The following is a 26,656-nucleotide window of genomic DNA, read 5'->3' as shown; positions in this document are numbered from 1 at the left end:
AGGGCTGGATGAACACAGCAGGCCAAGCAGCATCATAGGAGCAGAGAGGCTGACGTTTCGGGCCTAGACCCTTCATCAGAAAAGGGGGAGGGGAAGGGAGTTTTGAAATAAATAGGGAGAGAGTGGGAGGCGGATAGAAGAGGGATAGAGGAGAGGATAGGTGGAGAGGAAACAAACAGGTCGAAGAGGCGGGGATGGAGCCAGGAAAGGTGAGTGTAGGTAGGGAGTTAGGAAGGGGATAGGTCAGTCCAGGGAGGACGGACAGGTCAAGGGGGCGGGATGAGGTTGGTCGGTAGGAGATGGAGGTGCGGCTTGAGGTGGGAGGAGGGGATAGGTGGGAGGAAGAACAGGTTAGGGAGGCGGGGACGAGCTGGACTGGCAAAATATGTTGTCTTTAAGGCTAATATGTATATGTATAGACTTGATTATACGTCTTTTGACAGTTTGAACAAAAGAATGCTTTTGCAATCTTTTTCAGGAGCTAAAGAAGGTTATAAATGGGGTAAATTCCACTATTTACATGGCACAAGTCAGGAATATAATGGAATTAACTCCACTTTCCTGGATGAATGCAGATCCAACAATAATCAAGCTCAACAGTACCCAAGGCAAAACAGTCAATTTCTTCAGCACCCTAAGCATTCACTCCCTCCTGAGCCAGCGCAAAGTGTACTATCCAGAAAATGTGCTGCAGAAACTCTTCATACCCCTGTTGACAACTCTTTCCATACACTTGACCATGTGGAAAAACAAGGGCAGCGAACACTTAGGAACATCATGATCTGCAGGTTCCACTCACAATTCTGATTTTGAAATATATCATTGTTCTCATACCAGATCAAGGCCAAAATCCTTGAACTCTCACTAATACCACTGTGGGATTACCTTCACGACACTGCAGCACTTCAAGTGGGTAACTCAACACTACTTCTGAAGGGCAATTATGGATGGACAACAACTGTTTGACTTAAAAGTGGCGTTCATATCACACGAGTGAGCATAAAGGGCAAATCTGGAGTCAGGATCAATTCATAATTGGTCGTAATAACTCAGGTGGAAAAATAAGGAAGTCCCCATGGAAATTCGCTCTCAAAGTGTTTCAAAGCCTGAGTAACTCCAGAATCCTGACTGATATTTATCCTTCAACTAAAACTATTGAAGGAGACTAATTCCTCATTTATCTTGGTGCTTCACAGCTGGGATCTTAATGTTTTCAAATCTGGTGTTAAGCTTGCCTAGAAACAATTGAAGTGATTGACTGTCTATCAAGCATAATGGGACATCTTTAAGGCATAAAAGACACCTTAAAAATCATACATCAGCATAATATCAAAGATCTTTAATCAATGGGAAATCAGCAGGAGATCAGCAGCACTCAAATGAGTCAGAAAAGGACCGTACTTAGTTTCTAAGTCACTATGCATAAACACTTATGACAGGTGACACTTCTGACAAATGACAAGACAGAATAGGTTAATATTTGAACTCAGATCTATAGGTTCCTAGAGTCTGACTTGCAGCTTACATGCAGAGACATGCCATTAGATGGGAATGGAAAATAAAACATCTCTCATGCTTACTTCAATTTTGCCATTGTGTCTCTCTAATTATTGGTCTCCATGGTGCCAGATACGATGTTAGTCTAGAAAGTCAAGCATGTATTAAACTCTTGCAACAAAGCCTTAGGTCTGAGCTAGAGGTTGCTAACTGTCCACCTGTCGTGACGCTTTCAATGATTCAAAGCTGTCAATGCCTTTCCATAATGTAGCCACAAGGACCAACTTATAGAAACATTACAGTAGTTAGATAATGGAGCATTTCAGATAGGCACTAGTAAGTTAAGAACATAACATAAGAACATAAGAACTAGGAGTAGGAGTAGGCCATCTGGCCCCTCGAGCCTGCCCCGCCATTTAATAAGATCATGGCTGTTCTTTTTGAGACTCAGCTCCACTTACCCACCCACTCACCTTGTTACAATGCAATATAAATTTCTGTGTGCAGAGGATTCCTGCACTAACTGATGATCTTGTAATTTTATATAACATGAATCCAATCAAATATTGGGAAGCCTAAAACCATTGTTTTAGCTCCCATTCCAAACTTTATCCCCTAACTTGATCCACCTCCTTGACAATAGTCTGGGATTAAGCCAGTTGGTTTGCAACCTTAGTGTCACATTTGATCCTGAGATCAGCTTCTAACCACATACTTACGCCATCTGTAGGATTGCCCATTTCTAACTCCATAATATTACTTGACCTCACCCTGTCTCAGATCATCTGCTGCTGAATCCCTCATCCATGCCTTTGTTATCTTTAAACTTGACTGCTCCAAAACACACCGTACTAAATTCCTATATTCCATTTTCTGAAAACTTGATATCATCCAAACCTCTGCTATGCATATTTTTGCTCATAGCAAGCTTTAGTCACCTATCCAGTGTTTATTGACCTACCTTGGCTCCCAGTCAAGCAATGCCTTCATTTTAAAATTCTCATCCTTGTTTTCAAATATCTACAATGCCTCACTCCTCCCCATGCTAATTTATGAATAAAGGAAAGAAATGGAAGCAAATCCTGCACTCTGGATCCCTCTACGTCTTAGGATATCCTGCCCTATGTGCCCAAAGATCTCTGGGTTGAGAATAAATCTCGGAAGACCGAGGGCAGAAACCCAAGACTCTCAGTAGATGTAATCTTCAAATTGAGCGGTAATAAACCAGTCAACCATGGGAACTGCTACAAAAATAGACATGGAACAAAAACAAAGTTGCTGGAAAAGCTCAGCAGGTCTGGCAGCATCTGTGGAGGAGAAAACAGATTAATGTTTTGGGTCCGGTGACCCTTCCTCAGGAAGATATGATAGATACCTTCCTCAGAAAAATAATTATGGGCCTGCATAACGTGTTACTGTTTGACATGTACACAGCAGTTGCACAGTATTGAAATGGAACTGTTTGTGATTGTGAAAGTGAGTGTGTTGTGTGGAGTGGACACAGTAAACAGTCTGTCTGGATATCCATAAAGTGGCTGATGGGTTTTCTCTAACAATTCAGATTTCTTTCTTCAAGGAAGTCGTGGTGTCACAATCTGGGACTGCAACCTAGACCATTCCCTTTAAGACACAACGCAAAACTATGTTTGCTGTTTCAGGCTTGCTGCCTTTCCTGAAGTATAAAGTTCTTTTCATTGTCAGCATCGATTATATGATATTTATGTTGATAAACTCGCCATTCCAGAAATTTAAGAAGCCATTTTTAAATCATCAGAATGTCAGAGCTGGCTAATATATGCACATTAAAAGAAAACAATTTCAGTCACATTTCTGAAGAGCAGAAGTTCAGAAATGGCTTGTTTGGCCGACCTCTTAGTCTGACTAATGGTATTAAGTTGGATTTTTGAGGGGAGGAGAGGAGAGAACAAAAACAAAACAAAAACATTTTAAGATGGGGAAAAGTCAAAAAAACTTCAAACTGATGTTATGGTGACCATATTAGACTCCAGGATGGTATGCTATTACACAATGCCAGAATAATACATGAAAGCAAAAGAAAGATTTTATATTGAATCCTGATTTTGACCTTGCATCAAGTTGAAACATTGAGTAGAGGAGAATCTATTCATGGAAAAGTCCCCTCCTGGCCCACTCTATTTGCTATCCCATGCCTTTGCTGGGCAAACCAAAGGTAGCATCAGCAAAGGTTGGAGGTAAGTATCCTACCTAAATTCGTATGGTGAAAAGTTTCAAGATTGGCAGAATATTAACCCTTAAGAAGTATCAAAGAAAATTACAATGATTACAGTGTGCTGTTATTATTAATATAGAACAAGGGGAAAGATAATATAGTTTTTATGATTCCAATGCATTATTTAGAGTTATTGTCTCTTTTATATCAAGGACTATATTTACTTTGCTTATTTAGCAAAATAAAGCAGTAATGATTCTAAGGTCGGATACTACACTATTTCAAAATATGTATTTCACCTAATTAGTTAATGGAGGAAATATGCTTTCACTTTTAAAACACATTCTTTATGAGTGAAAAGTTAACCATGCTTTCTTAATGCGAGTACACGTTATCTAATCACTTACTGGAGCTACAAGTATTTCTGCTGCCTGGCTGCTACAAGAGCTTGCTTTCACCTTCGCCTTTTCTTGCATCCTAAAAACAAATTACAAATTTATATTCTCAACAAAAAAGAAATATGTCTTTGACCTAATCCAGCCAAACAGGGGATAGGGTGTACATAGCATCGGGAATCTAATTGTTATGATAAGTTAATACGAACACATGAATTAGGTGCAGTCATTTGGGCAACTTGGGACAGGCAATAAAAGCTGGCTAGCGAAGCCCACATCCCACAAATGGTTAAAACAAAAGACTATTCAGCCCCTTGAGCCTGCTACACCACACAATAAGATCACGGCTGATCTGTTTGTGCTTCGAATTCCACATTTCCATCTACTTTCCAATAACTTTTGATTCCTTTGCCTAACAAGTTTCTACAAACATCTGTCTTGAAAATATTCGATGACTCTGCCTCCACTGCCTTCTGTGACAGAGTTCCAAAGTCACACAACCCTCTGAGTGAAAAGAAATTCTCCTCAGCTCTACCCTGCAAGGGTGACCTCTAATTTTAAAACTGTCACCCCAGTTCTGGACTGATCCACAAGAGGAAACAGCTTTTCCATAACATTGTCATGACCATGGAGGATGTTGTATACTTAGTCAAATTACCCCTCAATCTTCTAACCTCCAGTAGTTAAAAGCCCCGTCTGACCAACATATTTCATAGGACAACCCATTTGTTCCAGATATCAACCTAGTAAACCTCCTCTGAGCAACCTCCAATGCATTTTCATCCTTCCTTAAATAAGGAGACCAAGCCAACACAAATATTCAAGATTTGATCTCACCAATGCTTTGTATAATTCAATCATAACATCCTTACTTTTATATTCAATTCCTTTTGCAATAAAAGACAGCAAACCATGTGTTGGACCTGCATACCAATGCTTTGAGACCCATACACCAGAACAGCTAAATCCCTCTGTACCCAGAATTCTGCAATCATTCATTTAAGTAATACCTTTTTTTCATTCACCCTGCCAAAGTGAACAACTTCACATTTTCCCACATTATACTCCAACTACCAGATTTTTACCCACTCATTCAATCTGCCTTTATCTGTTCGCAGGCTCCTTCACAACATACTTTCGCACTCCCTTGGAAGTCATCTGCAAATTTAGCTACCTTGCCTTTGCTCCCCTCAGCTAAATCATTGATGCAAATTGTAAGCATTTGGACCCCATGGGACTCCACTCATCACATCCTGTCAATCAGACAAAGACCCATTTATGCTAACTGTCTGTTTTGAGCCAGCCAGGCAGCCAATCTTCTATCCATGCTATAGGGCACCTCCTACCTCATGAACTTTTAATGCAATAACATTTGAGGTGGCACCTTACCAAATGCCTTCTGGAATTCCAAATATAGTATTTCTGCAGGTCCACCTTTATCCTGACTGTGTTACTCCTTCAAATAACTCATCCATATGTCAGCCAAATACTGGAGACTTGGGTTTATATCAATTTATGAGGTAAAAGTTTTTTTTTCCCAGTGATGACAGGCCTTTTTGAACAGAACTTGGGCAATTGCAATCCCATTTCCACTAAGTAATTGCACAAAATAGTCCATTTTTTGGAAGAGGCTGGGTTTGAACATCTAAATTCAAATGAAGGGATGATAATAAGTGTCACAAAGAGAAATGTGACATTGATAAGTGGCTGTACTCTCCAGTAGGTGAAACGGAAGCACATTTTCAGAATGTCTAAGCAATTATGTATCTATCATGGAGCCAAAGTGGAACAGTGATTTATTTTTCACCATTCCCCACAAACGAATATAAATTCAGACTCTAGACCATTTTTTAATTTTACAAATCTATGTTTTTAAAGTTGACACAACAAACTGCTAGGTTTTACAAAGAATTATCTTGATGCACTCAACTGGATTGCAAACCATAAACAATTGAACTGTTTTTCAAAATGTTGTTGAGTTTGGTATCAGAAAATATTACAATGAGCAAGTGTGTTTTGTACAGCAATAATTATTACTTTAAACATTCCAGGGACTTTAAGGCCTAATAGATCTGTGGGGTGTTTGTGTTTTTTTTTGCAAGGGAAATAGAATACAAAATTGCAACTGTACAGAGTATTAGTGAGGCCACATTTAAAGTACTCTGTACGGTCTTGGCCACTTTGTTTGAAAAATGATACAGTTGGATTAGAAACAGTTCAGAGAACATTCACTCCCAACATGTACAGCTTATAAGACCATAATATGTAGGAGCAGAAGTAAGCTATTCAGCCCATCAAGTTTGCTCCATCATTCAGTGAAATCATGGCTGATCTGATAGTTCTCAACTCCACTCTCCCTCCTTTTTCCTATTATCCATGATTCCTTTGCTAATTAAAAATCTGTCTATCTCAGCCTTGAATATACAGAGATACTAGATACTGCAAAGGCTACCGGCCCTGACAATATTCAGGCAATAGTCATGAAGACTTGTGCTCCGGAACTTGCTTATCTCCTAGCCAAGCTGTTACAGGACAGTTACAACACTGGTATCTACCCGACAATGTGGAAAATTGCCCAAGTATGTCCTGTGCATAAAAAGCAGCACAAACCCAACCCGGCCAATTACCGCTCCATCAGTCTGCTCTCGATCGTCAGTAAGGTGATGAAAGTTGTCATCAACAGTGTTATCAAGCAGTGCCCTGCTCCACAATAACATGTTCAGTAAGGCCCAATTTGGATTCTGTCAGGGCCACTCAGTTCCTGACATAATTACAGCCTTAGTTCAAACAAGGACAAAATGCTGAGTTCCAGGGGTGAGGTGAGAGTGACAGCCCTTGACATCAAGGCTGCATTCGACCGAGTGTGGCATCAAGGATCCCTAGCAAAACTGGAATGATTGAGTATCAGGGAACAAACTCTCCAGCCGTTACAGTCATACCTGACACATAGGAAGATGGTCATGGTTGTTGGCAGGCAGTCATCTCAGCTCCAGGATATTTCTGCAGGACTTCCTCAGGGTACTGACTTAAGCTCAAACATCATCTGCTTCATCAATGACCACCCCTCTAATATAAGGTCCAAACTGGAGATGTTTGCCGATGATTGCAAAATGTTCAGCACCATTTGTGACTCCTCAAAAAGTGAAGCAGTCCATGTTCAAATGCAAAAAGATCTGGACAATATCCAGACTTGGATTGACAACTGGCAAGTAACATTCGCACCACGTAAATGCCATGCTATGACCATCACCAATAAGAGACAATCTAACCTCTGCCCCTTGATATTCAGTGGTGTTATCGTCACTGAATCTCCCACTATCAACATTCTGGAGGCTACTATTGACTAAAAGCTAAACTGGACTCATTACATAAACACAGTGGATACAACAGCAGGTCAGAGGCTAGGAATACTGAGGCACGTAATCCACTTCCTGACTCCCCAAAGCCTGTCCACCATCTACAAAGCACAAGTCAGGAGTGGATGGAATACTCCCCACTTGCCTGGATGAGTGCAGCCCCAACAACACTCAACGAGCTTGACACCATCCAGGACAAAGCAGACTGCCTGATTGACACTACATTCACAAGCATGTACCGTCTCCACCACCAATACTCAGTAATAGCAGTGTGTACTATCTACAAGATGCACTGCAGAAATTCACCAAAGATCCTCAGACAGCATCTTCCAAACACACAACCACTTCCATCTAGAAGGACAAAGGCAGCAGACATATGGGAACACCACCACATTTAAGTTCTCCTCCAAGCTACTCACCATCCTGACTTGGAAATATATCGCTGTTACTTCACTGTTGTTGTGTCAATATCCTGGAATTCCCTCCCTAATGGCATTGTGGGTCAACCAACGTCAGGTGGACTGCAGTGGTTCAAGAAGGCAGCTCATCATCACCCTCTCAAGGGCAACAAGGGACAGGCAATAAACGCTCGTCGGCCAACAACGCCCACTTCCCACAAATGAATAAATAAAGATTAAAGAATAAAAATAACTTAATGGCCTAGCCACACCAGCCCTTTCTGGTGAAGAATTCCACAGATTCACCTCAAAGAGCTGAAATTCCTCTTCATCTCTGTCATAAATGTCTGACCCATTATTCTGAGACTATCACCTCTGGTCCTGGACTCTCCCCATAAGAGGAAAGAGCTTTCCCACATCCACCCTATCAAGTCCCCTCAGAACCTCACACAATTCAATTAGTGGCCTCTCATTCTTCTAACTTCCAATGAGTACAAGCCCAGCCTACTTAATCTCACCTCATAAGACAGTCCTCCACACCTGGAATCAGCTTAGTGAATCTTCTCCAGATTACCTCCAATACCAGTGTATCTTTCCTTAGATAAAGAGCCCGAAACTGTTCACATTATTCCAGCTGTGATCCGGTTAGCACCTTGTATAGTTTTAGCAAAACCTCATTTCTTTTGTACTCCATTCCCTTTGAGATGGAGGCCAACATTCCATTTGCCTTCCCTCGTGCTTGCCGGACTTGTATGCTAGTATTTTGTGATTCATGGATGAAGGCTCCTGAATCTCTGTGTCCTGTAGCTTTCTGCAGTCTTTCTCCATTTAAATAATATTCAACTCCTCTATTCTTCCTGTGAAAATGCATAACCTTATATTCTCCCACATTATATTCCATCCGCCAAATTTTGGCCCACTCACTTAATCTGTCCATATCCCTCTGCAGACTCTTTGTATCATCTTCACCACTCGCCCTCCCACCTATTTTTGAGTAATATGCAAACTTGTCTACAAACTTCCTCATCCAAGTCATGAATGTATCTTGTAAATAATTGTGATCCCAGCACTGATCCCTGTGGTACTCCATTAGTTACAGGTTGCCATCCTGAAAATGTCCACCTTAACCCAACTCTCTGTCTTCTATTAGTTAGCCAATCCTCTATTCATTTTACTTTAGACCTTCTAACACCATGAGCCCTTATCTTATTAAGTAGCCTAACATGTGATATCTTGTCAAACGTCTTCTGAAAATCCAAATATATTACATCCACTATTTCTCCCTTATGCTGCTGGTTAGAAGAAGGAGAAGTGATCGTGTTCAAACACATAAGATTCTGAGAGGACTTGATAGGGTGGATATTGGGAGATGGGTGGAGACCAAAACGAGGGGACAAAGTTTCTGAACAAGAGCTGCACACAGTTAGGTGGATATGAGACTACAAACAGATTAGTCATGTTGTAGGAACAGGCTTGAAGATGGTCTATTTTTAACCTCAAAGTTCCATCTACCTGTATTTAATACAATACATAATAGGATTAAATTAAGACTTAGTTTATACTTAGATGACAGTGAAATGCCGACTAAACCAGTAAAAAAAAGGGGCAAGCTCCAGGTAGTAATAAGAACAGTGATCTGTTTCTGCAACATATGCCTTCCGTTGAAAAACAAATGGCAGAGTTTTATTGAAAAAAAAACTGAAGATGTTGGAAATCTGAAATAAAAACAGAAATTGCTGGAGAAACTCAGCAGGTCTGGCAGTATCTGTGGAGACAAAGCACAGTGAACATTTTGGGTCCAGTGACCCTTCTTCAGAACTGTTCTGTTTCTGGGCAGAATTTTACACTCTGCCATTAGCAGGTTTGCTGCTGGTGGTGATGGGGTGAGGGGGAAGGATTTAAAATTCCTTGTGTGGCCATCCTATTTGCCTCTCACCTGCTCCAACCTCTCTATGGTTTTACTGTGGAATAGATGTGGCCTAGCCCATTCAGCCCATCCTCGTCCCAATAATGTCCTAATGTGGCAAATTAATGGTTACTGAGAGGCTGTTTGCCACCTAGTCTTGGTTTTCAGCTTGGTGGGAGGGGTTCAGGGGCAAGGGGTAAACCTGGAAATTGATCTTGTTAAGGCCTCAGATGGAAGGTAGGCCAAAAAATGCTTCCTTTCAACATTGAGTGCTCTTCAACCAGGTTTGTTACCTGCTAATGCTCCGTCTTTGACCTCACGTCCCCTAGCCTCTCCACCAACATCCTCACTCCACTCTCTGCCCACTATTCTGTGCCTCACCTCTGCTTCAGCTCTGAAAGCACCACACTTACTTTGTCCTGAGTTCCCTGGAGTTAGATTCTGGGATTGCTTGCAAAGCCAAGCAAATCTACTGTAGCATCTGGCACTTCTGGGAGTAGAAAGCTGCTGGCTAATCAGATTCCAGAAGGGGAACTCCCTTGTCCTAAAACTCCTGGCCCCGGAAGCAAATGTTTTATTTATAGATATGGTAATAAAACATTATGCAACAAAGCATTGCCTAAGGATTTTGTCTGTCTGAATGTGAGTATGACTTTTTCTCAAACTATTAACTCAGTACTTCCTCTGTAAGGCACTCTCCATGGTCACAGTCAAAAAGGGACTATTTTATGTAGGTTTTATTCTACTTTGCTCCTTACCAGTATACTTATAACAACCAAAAATAAACCAACTGCAAGTCACCAGAAAACCTTGCCAAACTAACAGCTGTGACTTCAACTATGCAATGCATGAAAGATTTTTAATACAGTCTCACAGAAGAATCTATTCATGGACTAGTATATTATTGATGACCATACAATTGTTTTAAACTATATTTCCTGAGTAATTACCTTGAGTTTGACACTGAAGTATCATTGGTGTCAGTATTGATATTTTTGTTGGAAACTGCTGAAGTAGTCATTCCACTATGCATGCCAATTGGAGGGATGCTGGCTGATGTTGCAGAGTTTAGAGCTTCCTCACTATTGTTCAAATCCCTGGCAGAAGTGGCTGCTGAATTTGTTTTATTACAGTTAGTATTCTTCCCTTCTGTTCCTGTATGCTTCCCCTCAGTTCCTTCTGAAAAATTTCCCTGGATGGCTTCTTGAGGCGTTAGAGAGGATTTCCAGACAATTGGATTGTCCACTTTTTCTGCCTTTGTTGTTTCTGCTTTTACGTTTGTACGTTTGTATTTCCTGCTTTTAGGTTCCTTATCCTTTGTGACATCCTACATTAAAATAAATTTGTTCTGCATGTTTGAGAAATGTAAAATAATAAGCTAGACACCATAAAATTTTTTGGAGCTTCTTGAATTTATTTTATCCAGTTAAAAGCACAAACCATTGGACCATATAAGTTTTTGTTTTCAAATATTGAAGCACTCAAATGTCTCAAAATAAATGTTGCATGTGTCAATCTTGAGTAAAAAAAGTCTGACATTTTCTGAAAAGCAAAAGCAATTGACGTTCTATTACAGATACAAAGTAAAGGTTTAGATTGATATGATGTGCATTCTTGTAGGAACGTATGTTATTCCTATTGCAATGAAGTACACAGCATTATTTTTCTGAAGCTGCTACGTTCCTGATCTGAGTTGTGGTGGGGCCAGATACTGAACAGAGATTACACTTTGTGATGTTTCTTGACTTGACAGCTCAAATCCCAAAATTGTTCTTAATTTAAGAATTCACAAAATGCTTAGTAAAATATCAAGCCTACTAATTTAACTCGGTTTGAAATTACAAACTTTACCACTGTTATGTTATAAAGTCATACAGCACGGAAACAGACCCTTCAGTCCAACTCATCCATGCCGATCAAACATTCCAATCTGACCGAGTCCCATTTGCCAGCATTTAGCCCATATCCCTCTAAACCCGACCTATTCATATACACATCCAGATGCCTTTTAAATGTCGTAATTGTACCAGCCTCCACCACTTCCTCTGGCAGCTCATTCCATACATGCACCATCCTCTGTGTGAAAAAATTTACCCCTCAGGTCCTTTTTAAATCTTTCACCTCTCACCTTAAACCAATGCCCCCACCCCAGGGAAAAGACCTTGGCTATTCACCTTGTTCATGCCCGTTATGACACCTCTCAGCTTCCAATGCTCCAGTGAAAATAGCCCCAGCCCATTCAGCCTCTCCCTATAGCTCAAACCCTCCAGTCCCAGCAACAGTCTTGAGAATCTTTTCTGCACCCTACCAAGTTTAACAACATTCTTCCAATAGAATGGCAACCAGAATTGTATGCAGTATTCCAGAAGTGGCCTCAACAACGTCCTGTACAGCTACAACATGACCTCCCAACTCCTACACTCAATATCATGACCAATAAAGGCAAGCATGCTAAAGACCTTCTTCACCACCCTGTCTACATGCGACTCCGCTTTCAAGGAACTATACGCCAGTGCCCCTCGGTCTCTTTGTCCAGCAACACTCCCCAGGGCCTTACCATTAAGGGTATAAGTCCTGCCCTAGCTTGCCCTACCAAAATGCAACAGCTCACATATATCTAAATTAAATTGCATTTGCCACTCCTTGGCCTATTGGCCCATCTGATCAAAGTCCCGTTGTACTCTGAGACAACTATCTTCACTTTCCATGACAACATCTACTTTAGTGTCTTCAACAAACTTACTAATCATACCTGCTATATTCGCTTCCAAATCATTTATGTAAATAACAAGATGCAATGGACCCAGCACTGATCATTGTGGCACACCACTGGTCACAGGCTTCCATTCCAAAAAGCATCCCTCCATGACCACTCTCTGTCTCCTTCCTTCAAGCCAATTTTGTATCCAATTAGCCAGCTCCCCCGGATCCCATGTGATCTAAACATACTAACCAGTCTACCATGCAGAACATTGTCGAACGCTTTGCTGAAGTCCATATAGACAACGTCTACCACTCTGCCTTTATCAATCTTCTTTGTCACCTCCTCAAAAAACACAAGCAAGTTAGTGAGATATGATCTCCCACAAAGTCATGCTGACTGTCCCTAATCAGTTCTTTCCTTTGCCACATGAATAAATCCTGTCCCTCAGAATCCCCTCCAACAACTTACCCACCACTGACATAAGACACACTAATTTGTAGTACCTTTGTTTTTCCTTACAGCCTTACTTAAATAGGGGCAACACATTAGCCAACCTCCAGTCTTCCAGCACCTCACCCTTGGCTATTGATGATACAAATATCTCAACAAAGGGCCCAGGAATCTCTTCCCTAGCTTCCCACAAAGTTCTGAGAAACACCTGATCAGGTCCCAGGACTTAGCACCTCCTCTTCTGTAAAATAAACTCTTTTCAAGACATCTCTATTTATTTCCCCAAGCTCCCGAACTTCCATGTTCTTCTCCACAGTAAATACTGATGCAAAATACTTGTTTCGTGTCTCGACCACCTCCCTGCAGTTCCACACATAGACGGCCACATTGAACTTTAAGGGGCCTTATTTTCTCCCTAGTCACTCTTTTGCCCGAATGCATTTAGAATAACAGAATCCCCACAGTGTGGAAGAAGACCATTCGACCCACTGAGTCCACACTGACCCTCCGAATAGCATCCCACCCAGATCCACACCTCTACCCTATCCTCGTAATCCACTTCACCTGCACATCCCTGCACACTACGGGCAATTTAGCATGGCCAATCCACCCAACTTGCACATCTTTGGACTGTGAGAGGAAACCGAAAGACCTGGAAAAAACCTGCACAGTCACGGAGAGAATGTGCAAACTCCAAACAGACAGTCACCTGAAGGTGGAATCGAACCTGGATCTCTGGCACTGTGAGACAGCAGTTGAGGCCAAAGCATTGGATGTTTTCAAGAACATGACAGTTCTTAGGACTAGAGAGATCAAAAGGTATGGGGAGAAAGCAGGAATAGAGCTGGGTGATCAGCCACAATCATATTGAATAGTGGAGCAGGCTCGCAAGACTGAATAGCTGACTCCTGCTCCTATTTTTCATGTTTCTATCTATATAATGTATATACCATATTTTAGGATTTGAATTTCAGCAGCGTTGTGGGTTAGTTCTGTAAAAGTAATTTTTTTAAGATAGGTTGAGCAAATTTCCAATGACTAATCAACAAAGCTGTGCATTGATTAAGTAGCTGCATTATCTATACAGATTACTTGGCTGTGTTCAGTCAAATCTAGGAAGAAAATCTTTGCTACTTGAAGGAGCTGTTTGATCAGCTACAAAGAAGTAATTTCGAGAAAAATCTGCCTAGAAGTGAATTGCCAAAGCAAAAGTCTTGATGCATGGCAAGAGACAAGGTCAAACAGCATGTAGGAAAGCAAAAAAGACTGCTTTGGACTTTTGTGTGCCCAAGACAAAACGTGAAATTCTGCGATTATGTGGCTTGAGAGGATTTTATTGGAATCTTGGCACTTTATTGTTCCTTCAGTATTTTAATTGAAGAGAGGCAAATATTTGAACGGATAAAAGAATTTCAAGGGTGTGTCAAAAATTTTAAAGCTGTGCTAAAAACCACACTGGTTTTAGCACACCAAATTATGAAAAGTCATTCAAACTGCCCGTTGAGCAATATTGATACAGGTGCTGTGTTTTGTCAATGGGAATTGCCTCAAAAGGCCAGTTATTCTTCTCAACTCGTAAATGCAAGTCAATGCAAATTTTCAATTGTGGAGAATGAGACAATGAGTCTTATGTTAGCTATATGGAAATTCAATGCTTGCATAAGCAACAGCTCTGCAGGAACTTATATAGATAATAATCTTTAGATTTTCTGGAGAGATTTTTGACCAGAAACTGAAGACTATCTTATTAGAGGGTTTAATGTTATAGCCATACAAATTAAGGATCATTTACATGGCTCCAAAGAACAATGTTTCAGTGGGCACTTTATCAAGATGAAAAGTAAAGGAAAATTATTTCCCTGGTCAAAATGGGCGTGCATGGAAAAAGGTGATGAATATCACTGTGTTTATTGTAATATGGTAATAGCGATAAGAACAAACATTGATAGAAAATGAAAATACCTCAAGATAACCTTTTCATTGTTATCTTTGGGGGCGGTCCAATGAAAGGTATATTATAATTTGGGATTTGAATTTCAAAATATAGGGGCAGAAGAACATGGTAGAGGTCCTTTTTAAGTCTTTCATCTCTCACCTTAAACTGTCACTGAGGACTTTGCTGGCAACAACCCATGCAAGTCAATGCCTGCCAAGTTTGGGTTGTCTGAGCTGAAGCAGTTGGGAGTTTCTTTTTATATTCACATGTGGGACATGGGTGCTGCTGGCCAGAATTTATTGGCCATCTCTAGCTGCCTTGAAAAGGTGGAGGCGAACTGTCTCTTTGAACTGCTACAGTGCATTTAGTGTAGGTACAACCATAATGCCATCAGGGAGGGAACTCCAGGATTTTGACTCAATGACACTGAAGAACAGTGATATAAGTCAGATGGTGAGTGGTTTGGAGGAGAGCTTGTAGGTGGTAATGTTCCCATGTATCTGCTGCTCTTGTCCTTCTAGATAGAAGAGGTCATGAATTTGGAAGGTGCTGTTTGAGGATCATTGGTGAATTCCTGCAGTGCACCTTTAAGGTGGTACACACTGCTGCTACGGAGTATCAGTGGTGGATGTTTGTCAATATGGTTCCAATCAAGCCAGCTGCTTTGTCCTGGATGGTGTCAAGCTTTGTGAGTGTTGTTGGAGCTGCACCCATCCAGGCAAGTGGGATGTATTCCACTGCTCCCTGAATTGTGCTTGTAGATGGTGGACAGAACTTGGTGAGTCAGGAGGTGAGTTATTCACTACAGTATTCCTAGCTTTTGAACTGTTCCATGAATTACATTGCTAGACCAATTGAGTTTCTAGTCAATGGTAGCCCCCAGGATATTGATAGTGTGGAATTAAGTGAGGTAGTGCCATTGAGTATCATGGGGTGATGGATAAATTGTTTCTTATTGGAGACAATCATTATCTGGCATTTGTCACTTGTCACTTTGCAGGTCAATCAATGCTCTGTGTTACTAAGCTTTCTGGAGTTAGTTGGACTTATTTCAGGCGTGATTCCATTGATATTTGGGAACTTCTATGCTTGTATTATATTGCAGTTGAGCTTTTTGGACATAGGTAAATGGAATAGAATCCTACATCCCAACAATGAGGTTCCAGTATCCAACTCTTGGCCCATTCAGTGCTTTTTAAAATGGTGTCAGTGAATATTCACCCTTTCAACGTGTTGGAATAATAATCTCATACAGCAACCCAAGAATTCTCACCTTTCCATGCTTTTTAGCACCTTGTTTGACGGTTAACATCGCTTTTTCATATTCAATAATTTCTTTGCTGATGTTTTTACGTTTTCTGACTAAAAGTGGATTATCTTTCATATCCTTAAGAACTTGAGCTTGAATCTCTGGTATAAATCTGCAAAATACAACCAAGTATTTCAAAGGATCCTGCAAACAAACCTCAGAGTTCTTGTGATTTATTATTACTATGATTGTCATTCAATCACAATAAACTTCCATAATGAACACATCCATTTTTTGGTGATTCAGGTTCTTAAAACATATTTATTGCGGAAACCAATAACCAGCCCAATTCACTGAAACAAAGTCGCTGCTCCCAGCTAAACCGTTCCCTCGCCCCAACAGCTTTATTCTATAGTTTTGTGAAAACAAACACAACCTGTTCATTGTGAAACATAACTACATCATTTTAATTCACACACTAGTTACCGTATGCCCTATTCCTTCCTTTGTTATTTGTGCAATGCGGTTCACTTACTTAACAAAAGGACTATGACTTTTCCTTGTAAAATTTCTTGTGGGATTTGAATTCAATAAATATCTGGAATTAAGAATCTAATGGTGACCATGAATCCATTGTCAATTGTCAGCACAATCTCATCTGGTTCTGTAATGTCCTCTCGGGAAGGAAACTGCCATCCTTACCTGGTCTGGCCTACATGTGACTCCAGACCAACAGCAAAATGGTCGACTCTTAACTGCCCTCTGGGTAATTAGGGATGGGCAATAAATGCTGTTTAGCCAGCGACACCCTCATCCCGTGAATGAATAAAAAAGAAAAAATTGTTTTCATGCACTCTTTGCCTTTCTAATTTCCTCTTTAATGTCATCACTGTATTTTTTGTATTCCTCTAGGCCTCTATGGTACTAGTCTTGAGTAACAGATGTAAGATTCCTTTTATTGTTTTATCTTACCTGCATGTTCTTCAACATCCAGGAAGCTTTGAATTTGGTAACTTCACCCTTTTTCTATCTAGGAACATATTTTCCTTGAACCTCCTCAATATGTTTTTTTTAATCTTTCAACTAACAGTAACTATTTACAGTCCACTTCTGATAAATCACATCTCAGCTTATTAAAATTGTCCTTGCCCCATTTGAGAACTTCTCCTCCTGGCCTATCCTTGTCATTTTTTTTCCATAACTACACATAATCTAAGCAAATTATGATCATTGCCACTTAAATGTTATCCCACTGATAACCCTTACCCCATCCCACTTCATTCCATAAAACTAAATCCAAATTGTTACTTCTCTTGTTGCATTCTTATAGACTAGCAAAAAGTACTCTCCTGAAAGCAATCTAGGAATTCTGCATTCACTATAATCTACACTGATTCTAGTTAATACTGGGGTCATTGCGGATCCACTACTATTATTAATGTATTTGTTTTGTACTTATCAGCAATTTGCCTAATAATTTGTTTTACTATCACCTTCTGACTGTTTGGGAGTCTATTGTGTACTTTCACCAGCGTGACTGTCCTTTCTTTGTTTTTCATTTCAATCTACGTGGTGTTATTTGACAATCCTTCTAACATATCATTACTGCTCACAGCTGTGTGTCTGCAACTAATATTGTGATGCTCTTTTCTTTCTCACTCTTCTCTATCTCACCTGAAAACCCAATAGCCAGGAATGCTGAACTGCACGTCCTGTCCTCCTTTGAGCCATGTTTCTGTAACAGCTACAATATCATACTTTCAAGTGTTTTTCTACACATTCAGCACATTTGCCATTTCAACCAAACACTTTGCATTGTAATATATACCTTTAATTAGCAATTCCTTTCTCGCTTATTTTCTAGCTTTTATTTCCATTGTTTTCCACATTTTTTACACATTTTCTGCCTTGAGTTTCAAACTTTTCTTCCCTCCCATCTGAATCTACACCCGGGTGCTTATCTCTTTGCAAAGTTAGTTTAAATCCTCTCCAATAGCACAAATGGACTCTGACATCCCTGCTGAAATACAACTTCTTTGGTTTATACAGGTTCCAACTCTTCCAGAACCAGCCCCAACAGTCCTGAAATCCAAAACCCCTTGTGTAGACCCTGACATGAAGAAGCAACTTCTATCACCATTTTAATAACACACAATATTAATCTGCGGTACAAACATACCAATACCAAGCTGAACAAATAGACAAATAAACGACTGTCACATCTCTGCCATTTGACTTTGAGAAGTCATGTGAGAGATTGAGCCTTTAGATAACTTACTCTTGGGATGATGCAGGCTAGGCCACACTTACTGAATCTTCAGACACTATGAGAAAGAACCAACACCGATCAGATTGGCCAGCTGCTCGCTAGGGTGGGACTTCCTCGCAAATAGGAGGCTTCTATTCTGGACCAATTCAAGCTGTTTCCAGCATATTACCACAGCAGGGAATCCAACTTCTGAGCTGGCAGTTTAAGATCCACATTTATACTGAGTGGGTTGGTGGTTGCAGGAGAATAATCCTCCATGTACAAATCAGCCCAATTGTACATTATGTCTTACATGTCCATGAATGTATGAATCCTTATTCAATAAACTATGAGAAAAATAATCTGCAATGTTACATATATCCAGTAAAATCACTTTTTCTCTGAATGAAAATGTCCTCACTTCTCTGAGAATCCATCTGCTGTGAAATATTCAGCTTTCAGCAGCTCAGTGCATGACGATCTCTTGTCCGGGTCCATTTGTAAGCATTTCTGTGAAAGTATCATAAATCGATACATCTGTCAAGAAAAACCTGTAACTGTCTCTCAGTTATTGAGGGACCAAAAATGGAAATTGCAATAATTAAACCAGTCAAAGTAATTTAGTCTGGTACCCAAAATTAGTTGTAGTTGAATAACTAGGAGTTCAAGTTTCTTAATCAGAAGTCATCACAGAATTAATTTCAAAGATGATATCTTATCATTGTATTTCGTATTAGAAGGAGAATCTCATTTTATGAGAGCAAAAAAAGTGGATTTGCAAAGCTCCTCAATAGCTCCTGCAGTTATTCATTGGGTATAGCCCTAGCCTCTGTGTCTGAAGGTCATATATTCAAACACACAAATTGGACACAACTATTTCAGCTGCTCTAAAGGAATATTGAGGAAGTGCTGACCTGTCAGATGCGCCATCTTCTGGAACTGTTATATGTTTTGAATGTCTTCGGGTTACAAGATATTTGAAATAATCACAATTTAGGCTTGGAAATCTAAGAGTTCTTTGTCTTTCATTCAATTGTCATGCTGCAAGCTAGAAGAGTGCTTAGGCCAGTGTCACATTACACACAACAGCTGATTCTCCAATGCAGATGTGAATGTTTTCTGCTGGAACAGGTACACATACAACTGGTTCCTAGCTAATTAAATCCTTGCTCTTTAAAAACAATAGAGTATGTTACAGATGGGATGCTAACCCCATATACACAAATAGGTAGGCATAAGAAATCATGTGGCACCATTTTGAAGAAGAATGGATGGGTTATCTCTTGTGTCATGACTAGTACCTATCCCTTAATCAACATCACAGAAATAAAGATTGTCTGATCATTGCCATTTCACCATTTGTGGGTCCTTGCTGAATACAAATTGACAGCTGAATTTCTTACAATACAACAAATGACTACACTTAAATAGTACTTCATTGGCTATAGAGCCCCTTTAGTACATTCTGAAGTTGTAGAAGACGTAATGCGTTAGTATTTGATGATATTGCTATTGGATGAGTAATCCAGGAACCCAGATAATGTTCTGGCAACCGGGGTTTGAATCCTACCATGGCAGATGATCAATTCAACAATAATCTGTAATTAAGTGCTTAATGATAACAGTAAATGAATTTTCATGGCATCAGGTCAAACATGAGCAAAGAAGCCTCCTACTGATAACCACATACCGCCTTCACTTGACTGATGACTCAGTATTCTTCTATGTTGAACAACACTTGGAGGAAACACTGAGGGTAACAAGGTTGTGGAATACACTCTGGGTGAGGTACTTCAGTGTCCATCACCAGGTTTGGCTTGACAGTATCAGTACTGATGAAGCTGGTCAAGTCCTAACAGATATTGCTGATAGACTGGGGTTACAGCAGGTGGTGAGGGCATAAACAAGAGAGAAAACATACGTGACCTCATCCTTATTAATCTGCCTGCGGTAGATGCATCCGTCATGACAGTATTGGTAACAATAACCACTGCACTGTCCTTGTGGAGACAAAGTCCCTTCCTCACATTGAGAAGACCCTACATTGTGTTGTGTGGCACTATCACTGTGTTAAATAGGATAAACTTCAAACAGAGCAAGTAACTTAAGATTTTGCGTGCATGAGGTGACATGGACCATCAGCAGCAGCAGAATCATACTCCAACACAATCTGCAACACAATGGCCTGGAATACTCCACTCTATCACTACCATCAAGCAGGGGTGTAAAGACTGCAGGAGGGCATGCTAAGAACAGCATCAGGAATACCTAAAAGTGAGGTATCAACTTGATGAAGCTACACAACAGCCGATGTGACTGTCAAACAGCATAAGTAGCAAGTGGCAGATAGAGTTAAACAATTCCACAACCAATGAATCAGATCAAAACTTTCCCCTAAAAACAGAAATTGCTGGAAAAGCTCACCAGGTCCAGCAGCATCTATGGAGAGACATCAGAGGTAACGTTTCGACTCCAGAGACCCTTCCTCAGAACTCAAGCTGAAACATTAATTCTGATATCTGTTGACCCTTCCTCAGAACTCAACCCGAAAGTTAACTCTGATGTCTCTCCATAGATGCTGCGAATCCTGCTGAGCTTTTCCAGCAAATTCTATTTTCAGTTCTGATTTACAGCACCTGCAGTTCTTTTAGTTTTTATACATTTCAAAACAGATCTAAACTTTGTTGTTCTAACACATCCAATCATGAATGATGGTGAACAATTCAACAATTCATTGGAGAAGGAGGCTCCTGAAATAACATCATCCTCAATAATGGAAGAGCACAGCACATCAGCGCACAACAATATCTGACCAAAAAATACCAATAAATCACACAGTAACCCTGTGACCAATGGGGTTCCACAGGGATTAATGATGAGACCGTAACTGTTTACAACATATATTACTGTTTTGGAGGAAGGACGCAAATGTACTGTGGCCAAACATTCAGATGGTACAAAAATAAATGGAAAGGCAAGGATACAAATAGGTTAGAGAGATAGTGATTGGTGAAGTAAGTGGGCAAAAAGTTTGCAAATGGGTATAAAGTGGGAAAATGTTAAGTTTTCTCTTTTTTATATATCCAGAAGTTCTATCACACACAGCCAAACATCTTTTCCCACCGTTAAATCACCTACGATATTCTTCATTTGTTAAACACCATTAAAGTACCTTTCTCCAATTGTTCAACTTATGCTCAGAGCCCATTAAGGGCAATGTAATAACACTAAAGGTGAAGAGGAGGTTCAAGAGAGAGGGAGAGGGTGCAACCAAAATGGAGTTGGAAGGGGTTAAATTCCCTTTTTAAGAAAATCAAATAAGCACAGTGCACAAGCCTCTAGTAACTGATAATAATTGACTCTCTCTCCATGTTACCTTTACCAGCACAGTCAACAAAGGATTACACCTTAACAGTCTTTTTTCCGGTGATTCAGGTCTTTGGACATCTGGTAGACATACCCCGGCAAATGTAGGATTTTTGCTGAAAAGACTCTTGAGGCGTGGTGTTAAATTTCCTAAGTAAAATAAATAGCACAAATTGAATAATGCAGCTCAAGATGTTAGTCAACTGCAACAAATGATATGGTAAGAGAGGGCACAAAAACAAAGTTGCTAGAAAAGCTCAGCAGGTCTGACAGCATCAGTGAAGGAAAGAACAGAGTTAGTGTTTCGGGTCCTGAGGAACGTTCTGAGGAAGAGTCACCGGACCTGAAACGTTAACTCTACTTTTTCCTTCACAGATGCTGCCAGACCTGCTGAGCTTTTCCAGCAACTTCTGTTTTTGTTCCTGATTTGCAGCATCCGCAGTTCTTTCGGTTTTTATTCTGTAAGAGAGGGCCTCATATTTATCTGTATTGACATATAGCTTAAATATTATAATGCTATATTTTACTCCCTGTGGTTTGTAGCTCATGAACTAGATTTTGCTGTAGAAATTACAGTCAGGTTAACAGTGCTCATTATTATTTAAAAGTCAGACATCCACTTCTGGTCATTGCACATACACAGCTAAAAATGGAAATCCAGACATTGCTGTCTGACATGTGATATTCTTCCAAAAGTATACCACAAATGTCACCTCTCCGTCAGATTCCCACCAAATATTTTAAACTGCGTGAAATTGCTGCATTTGCCTCATAGGGTTGAATTTTACACTCCCCTATTGTACTTGAAGGTGGAAAGCATGTAAAATAAATCAGGTCAGGTAAGTTACCAGGCAGCCCAACTGGCGTAAAGTCTTTTGAAGCTAATAGATCATTAACAGCCATTTAGAGGCACCAGTCCACATCTACCATAAAAATTTCAGTCTGTAGAGAAAGTGGGAAGTTAGGTAGACAGCACAGCAGCTTTGACAGCACAATCTGCTTTGAGAAAGAAGGGATTTGCTTTCTTTAGGGGCACCCCTGTGCCCATCAGGACCATGACTTATTTGTCCATTCCCACGATTTTCTCTCATCCAAACCACACCCCCCATCCCACTACTCCCTTGCTGGGGTTCCAACCCTGCCCACACAAAATCCTCAAACTCAGCTGAACTCCAAGAGACAGCTTCGCTTCTTGACGAGGACTGGTTGTAGTCCCAACAGTGGGCGCCAGTTGTTCCTGAGTATGGAAGATCCCCTCTGCACTGATTAAAGCCTCCCTGAGTTTTGTGCCTGTGGGTAGTGAGATTTCAAGCCTGCAAGCTACTGATCAATCTTTAGGTAGGGGCTTGATGCTGCTTGGCCTGCTGTGTTCATCCAGCTCTACACCTAGTTATCTCAGATATAGTTGGATCTTGCCTACTCTAGTGCAAGTAACTTTTAACAGTGCAGTGAGTCTTATATATCACTCCTGAAAAACCTCACTGCCACTAGAAATGAACACTTGAAAATTTCAAGTCTCATTTCTGCTGATTTTACTTAGACTACCCTAGCATTGTTAGATCAGAGATTTAAAAGATTTAAGAATGTAGATATTTAAAATAATGAAATTTAAATACATTTTAACATTTGCTTTCAATCTTTTTATCTTTCTTATCCTTTCTTTATTTTGCTTTCTTCACCTGATTTGACTTCACATTGAATTCAATTTAACTATTTCCACTTCTTGGTTCAGACTCTGAGTTGCTCATGAACAATTCTTTAATCTGATTGATTAGGGAACCACATCATTGTTTGCCTTACTGACATAGTGCACAATTGCTTTGAACAGGTCCCTGTGTTTGTTGGATTTCTAATTTACCATAATGCCATAAGTAAAAGTAACAGGATAGCCTACTCCATGATTCAATAGGATCATGTCTGATCAGACATCCCTCATATTCACTTACCTGTGTTTTCCCTGTGAAACTTGATTCCCCTAATGATCAAGAATTTTTCTATCTCAGCCTTAAATATACACAAGGACTCTGCCCCAATAGGTGCCTGTGGTAATAGAAAAGAAATTCCTCCTCATCTCAGTATTAAATGTGCCTCCTTTTATTCTAAGACTTTGCCTTCCGGTCCTAGACTCTCCCATGACGGGAAACATTCTCTCAGCATTTACTCTGTCAAGCCCCTTAAGAATCTGATATGTTTCAATGCGATCCCCTGTCATTCTTCTAAACTCCCAACCTGTTTAGCCTTTGTTCATAAGATAATCCTTCCGTCCTAGGGATCATTCTCATGAACCTTCTCTGAACTACCCCCAATGAAATTATATCTTTCCTTAAATAAAGGGTTGAAAACTCAGTAGTCCAGACGTGGTCTCATTAGTCACAGTAGTCCAGATGTGGTCTCAACAGCACCTTGTTTAGTTGCACTAAAACTTCCCTATTGTTATACTCCAATCCCCTTGAAAAAAGGGCCGATATTTCATTCGCCTTCCTGAATACCTGCTGCATTTGTGTGCTAGCTTTCTGTGATGTGTACACAAGTGTCCCCGAGTTCCCTTGCATTGTAGTTTTCTGCATTTTTCCTCCATTTAAATAATATTCTGTTCTTTTGTTCTCTCTTCCAAAATGAACAACTTCACACTTTCTCACATTATAGTTCATTTGCCAAATTTTTGCCCACTTCCTTAACTTATCAATATCCCTCTGTAAACCAAATAAAAACCAAAGGAACAGCAAATGCTGTAAATCAGAGACAGAAACAAAAATTGCTGGAAAAGATCAGCAGGTCTATCAGCATCAGTGAAGAGAAATCCGAATTTATATTTCAGGTTCAGAGACCCTTCCTCAGGACAGAGTTCCTGGACCTGAAATATTAACTCTGATTTCTCTTTACAGATGCTGCCAGACCTGCTGAGTTTTTTCAGCAACTTCTGTTTTCGTCTCTCTGTAAACTATTTGCATCCTGCTTGGAACTTTTATAATGTGTACAAATTTGGCTACAGTACATTTGCTTCCTTCTTCCAAGTCACTAATATATTTGGTAAACAGTTGCAATCCCAGCACTGATCCTTGTGAAACACCACTGGTCACAGGTCACCAACCTGAAACTTTATCCCCACTCATTGTTCCCTGCCCGTGAACCAATTCCCTGCCCATACCGATATTCTACCTCCAACACCTTTGTGAGGTACCTTGTCAAAAGCCTTCTGAAAGCCCAAATAAAACACATTTATTGGTTCCCCTCTATCCACTTTAATTGAGGCTTCTTTAAAAAACTAACAAATTAGTCAGACATGATTTCCCTTCTACGAAGCCATGCTGATTTTGTTTGGTTTAGATTGTGATTTTCACAATGTTCTGCTATTATTTCCTTTATAATTGTTTCTAATATCTTTCCAAACATAGATGTTAGGCCAATCAACTTGTCAGTACCTGCTTTTAACTTCCCACCCTTTGGAATAAGGTCCAGTTTCCCAATCCTCTGGCACTTCTTCAGAATCCACAGATTTTTGGAAAATTGCAACCAATGTATCCAGTCTTTGAAGCTACCTTCTTTTGGATCCTATGATGCAAATGATCAGGACCAGGGGACTTATCCCTCTTTAGCCCATTAGTCTGTCTATATCTACTTCTCCAGTGATGATGATGGTACTTAATTCATCTCTTGTACTCATCCCTTGTACTCATTAAACATGAAAAAAAAAGGCTGAAGCAGCTGTTAAGAGTTTAAGAAGTATCAGAGGTAGTAGGAACTGCAGATGCTTGAAAATCTGAGATAACAAGGTGTAGAGCTGGATGAACACAGCAGGCCAAGCAGCATCGTAGGAGCAGGAAGGCTGACGTTTCGGGCCTAGACCCTTCATCAGAAATGGGGGAGGGGAAGGGGGTTCTGAAATAAATAGGGAGAGAGGGGGAGGCAGATAGAAGATGGATAGAGGAGAAGATAGGTGGAGAGGAAACAGACAGGTCAAAGAGGCGGGGATGGAGCCAGTAAAGCTGAGTGTAGGTGGGGAGGTAGGGAGGAGATAGGTCAGTCCAGGGAGGATGGACAGGTCAAGGGGGCGGGATGAGGTAAGTAGGTAGGAAATGGGGGTGCAGCTTGAGGTGGGAGGAGGGGATAGGTGGGAGGAAGAATAGGTTAGGGAGGCGGGGACAAGCTGGGCTGGTTTTGGGATGCGGTAGGGGGAGGGGAGATTTTGAAGCTTGTGAAATCCACATTGATACCATTGGGCTGCAGGGTTCCCAAGCGGAATATGAGTTGCTGTTCCTGCAACCTTCGGGTGGCATCGTTGTGGCACTGCAGGAGGCCCAGGATGGACATGTCGTCTGAGGAATGGGAAGGGGAGTTGAAATGGTTCGCGACTGGGAGTTGCAGTTGTTTATTGCGAACCGAGTGTAGGTGTTCTGCAAAGCGGTCCCCAAGCCTCCGCTTGGTTTCCCCGATGTAGAGGAGGCCACAACGGGTACAGCGGATGCAGTATACCACATTAGCAGATGTGCAGGTGAACATCTGCTTGATGTGGAAAGTCTTCTTGGGGCCTGGGATGGGGGTGAGGGAGGAGGTATGGGGGCAGGTGTAGCACTTCCTACAGTTGCAGGGAAAAGTGCCGGGTGTGGTGGGGCTGGAGGGGAGTGTGGAGCGGACAAGGGAGTCACGGAGAGACTGGTCCCTCCGGAAAGCAGATAAGGGTGGGGAGGGAAAAATGTCTTTGATGGTGGGGTCGGATTGCAGATGGCGGAAGTGTCAGAGGACGATGCGTTGGATCCGGAGGTTGGTGGAGTGATATGTGAGGACGAAGGGTATTCTTTTTGACCGTTCGTCATCAGTAAGGGGCAGGTCTGGGGGGATGGTGAAGACTCGGCAGGGCTGAGTGTTGCTGTCTCCTCTGTAAAGGGCTCACCTTTGTCCCCCTCCACCTAACCCTCCCTCTACTGACCCCTTCTCCCGCCTCCAACACACCCCCTCCCCC

The 26,656-nt window shown here is 40.9% G+C and overlaps 1 protein-coding gene across 1 annotated transcript in view; it reads right to left on the bottom strand.

The window, feature by feature from the left end:
* LOC109912236 (cyclin-dependent kinase-like 3) overlaps positions 1-26,656 on the bottom strand; it is a 73,634-nt gene that overhangs the window by 36,552 nt on the left and 10,426 nt on the right. Inside the window, exons 2-6 of the mRNA XM_048603983.1 lie at positions 21,707-21,846; positions 18,752-18,840; positions 16,107-16,254; positions 10,694-11,070; positions 4,096-4,165 (exon numbers count right to left, since the gene is read on the bottom strand). Coding sequence (XP_048459940.1) covers positions 4,096-4,165; positions 10,694-11,070; positions 16,107-16,254; positions 18,752-18,840; positions 21,707-21,846 — 824 coding nt within the window. The remainder of the gene's footprint in view (positions 1-4,095; positions 4,166-10,693; positions 11,071-16,106; positions 16,255-18,751; positions 18,841-21,706; positions 21,847-26,656) is intronic.

This window comes from Rhincodon typus, chromosome 12, assembly GCF_021869965.1.
Source record: "Rhincodon typus isolate 14 chromosome 12, sRhiTyp1.1, whole genome shotgun sequence".
NCBI lineage: Eukaryota > Metazoa > Chordata > Chondrichthyes > Orectolobiformes > Rhincodontidae > Rhincodon > Rhincodon typus.
The sequence above is the reverse complement of the archived record's forward strand: the minus strand, read 5'-3'. Positions and strand labels throughout refer to the sequence as shown.